The sequence below is a fragment of the Rhea americana genome, unplaced genomic scaffold (assembly GCF_003343005.1).
Source record: "Rhea americana isolate MKP2758 unplaced genomic scaffold, rheAme1 scaffold_193, whole genome shotgun sequence".
Classification (NCBI taxonomy): domain Eukaryota; kingdom Metazoa; phylum Chordata; class Aves; order Rheiformes; family Rheidae; genus Rhea; species Rhea americana.
Window position 1 is genome coordinate 572,337 of NW_028186072.1, and position 1,187 is coordinate 573,523.

General features: G+C 68.1%; 1 protein-coding gene across 1 annotated transcript in view; it reads right to left on the reverse strand.

Annotated features, from left to right (window-relative positions):
• CLRN1 (clarin 1) overlaps positions 1-1,179 on the reverse strand; it is a gene marked incomplete at its 5' end in the record, with an annotated part of 3,333 nt that extends 2,154 nt beyond the window's left edge. Inside the window, one exon of the mRNA XM_085302833.1 lies at positions 1,041-1,179. Coding sequence (XP_085158959.1) covers positions 1,041-1,179 — 139 coding nt within the window. The remainder of the gene's footprint in view (positions 1-1,040) is intronic.
• Positions 1,180-1,187: the final 8 nt, after the last annotated feature.

Below are 1,187 nucleotides of genomic sequence, written 5' to 3' on the forward strand. Positions count from 1 at the left end.
GCTGCTCTGAAAACTCACCCTCCTCGTAGCCTGCAGGGCAGGATATCGGCACCCGGGACGGCCCGGAAATTGTCTGGCGATGGGATTTCGTTAGAGATGGCAAATCTTAGCGCGAGAGCAAAGCACTTTGCAGACCGGTGCAGGTAGCCCATTTCCGAGCCCCGGTGGGCCCGCTCCTCGGCGGCTGCCTCCCCGGAGCCGCCTGCGCGGCCGCTGCAGCGCGCTGCCTCCGGCCCGGGCTCTGCGGCCGAGCCTGCCGCAGGCGGCGGCTGCTCGGCACCGCTCCAACGCGTTGCCTTACGCAAGCGGCGCGTTCACTTGATCGTTTTACTGGTCGTCTAATCCTCGCAGATAAGCAGGTTATGAATGTTACGTGTAAAACAAAACCACCGCTRACAGCCAGCGATCAGACGCTGGGTGTGAGACACCGAGTCCGGCCGGCAGCTCAGCCTGGGGCTCGTCGGGGCCAGCGGCCCGCCCGCCGGCGCAGCACGCACTGCTCGCGCTGCCGTCCTTTGTGCCTCAGCAGCAGCAAAATACGTGTGCGCGCTGGCTGCTCCGTGGCATTGCTAACCTCGCTCTCTGCCTGTCTTGACAGCACAGAGGGCACCACATCAACACACACACAGCATTAACTGAAAAACAAAAATATGCTCTTTTAAAATAGCAGTGGAAATGCCATGACATGCACAGCTCGGCCGGAAGGTCACGGACCGCAGCAATCCGCGCGTCGGAAGGCTCGGCCGTGGAAATCGCCCGCGTGCCTTCGCGAGCAGGAGAGGAGCAGTTCAGAGCGCGGTACGGCACCGCGCGCAGCGAGGCCGGGAGCACCCGAGCCCGCTCCGCGCGGCGCGCGAGCGAGGGTGCAGCGCGGGGCCGTCCCGGGCGCGCTGGCCAGCGCGGCAGGAGGCCGGCGGGGCGCGGGGCTGGGTGCTGCAGGTCGGCAGCTCCGGCGGGCCGTGCGGGGAGGCAGCACCAGCGCGGGGGTGCTCACAGGCGAAGCGCGGGGGTGCTCACAGGCGAAGCGCGGGGGTACTCACAGGCGAAGCGCAGGGGCCGGCCGCCGAGGCCGCACTGCCGCAGGCGCTGGCCCTGGAAGAGCCCGTAGCGCAGCTCGCCCAGGAACTGCCGGAGCTCGGGCCCGGAGGCGTTGACCAGCAGGGCACCGGTGCGGCAGAGCGGGGCGG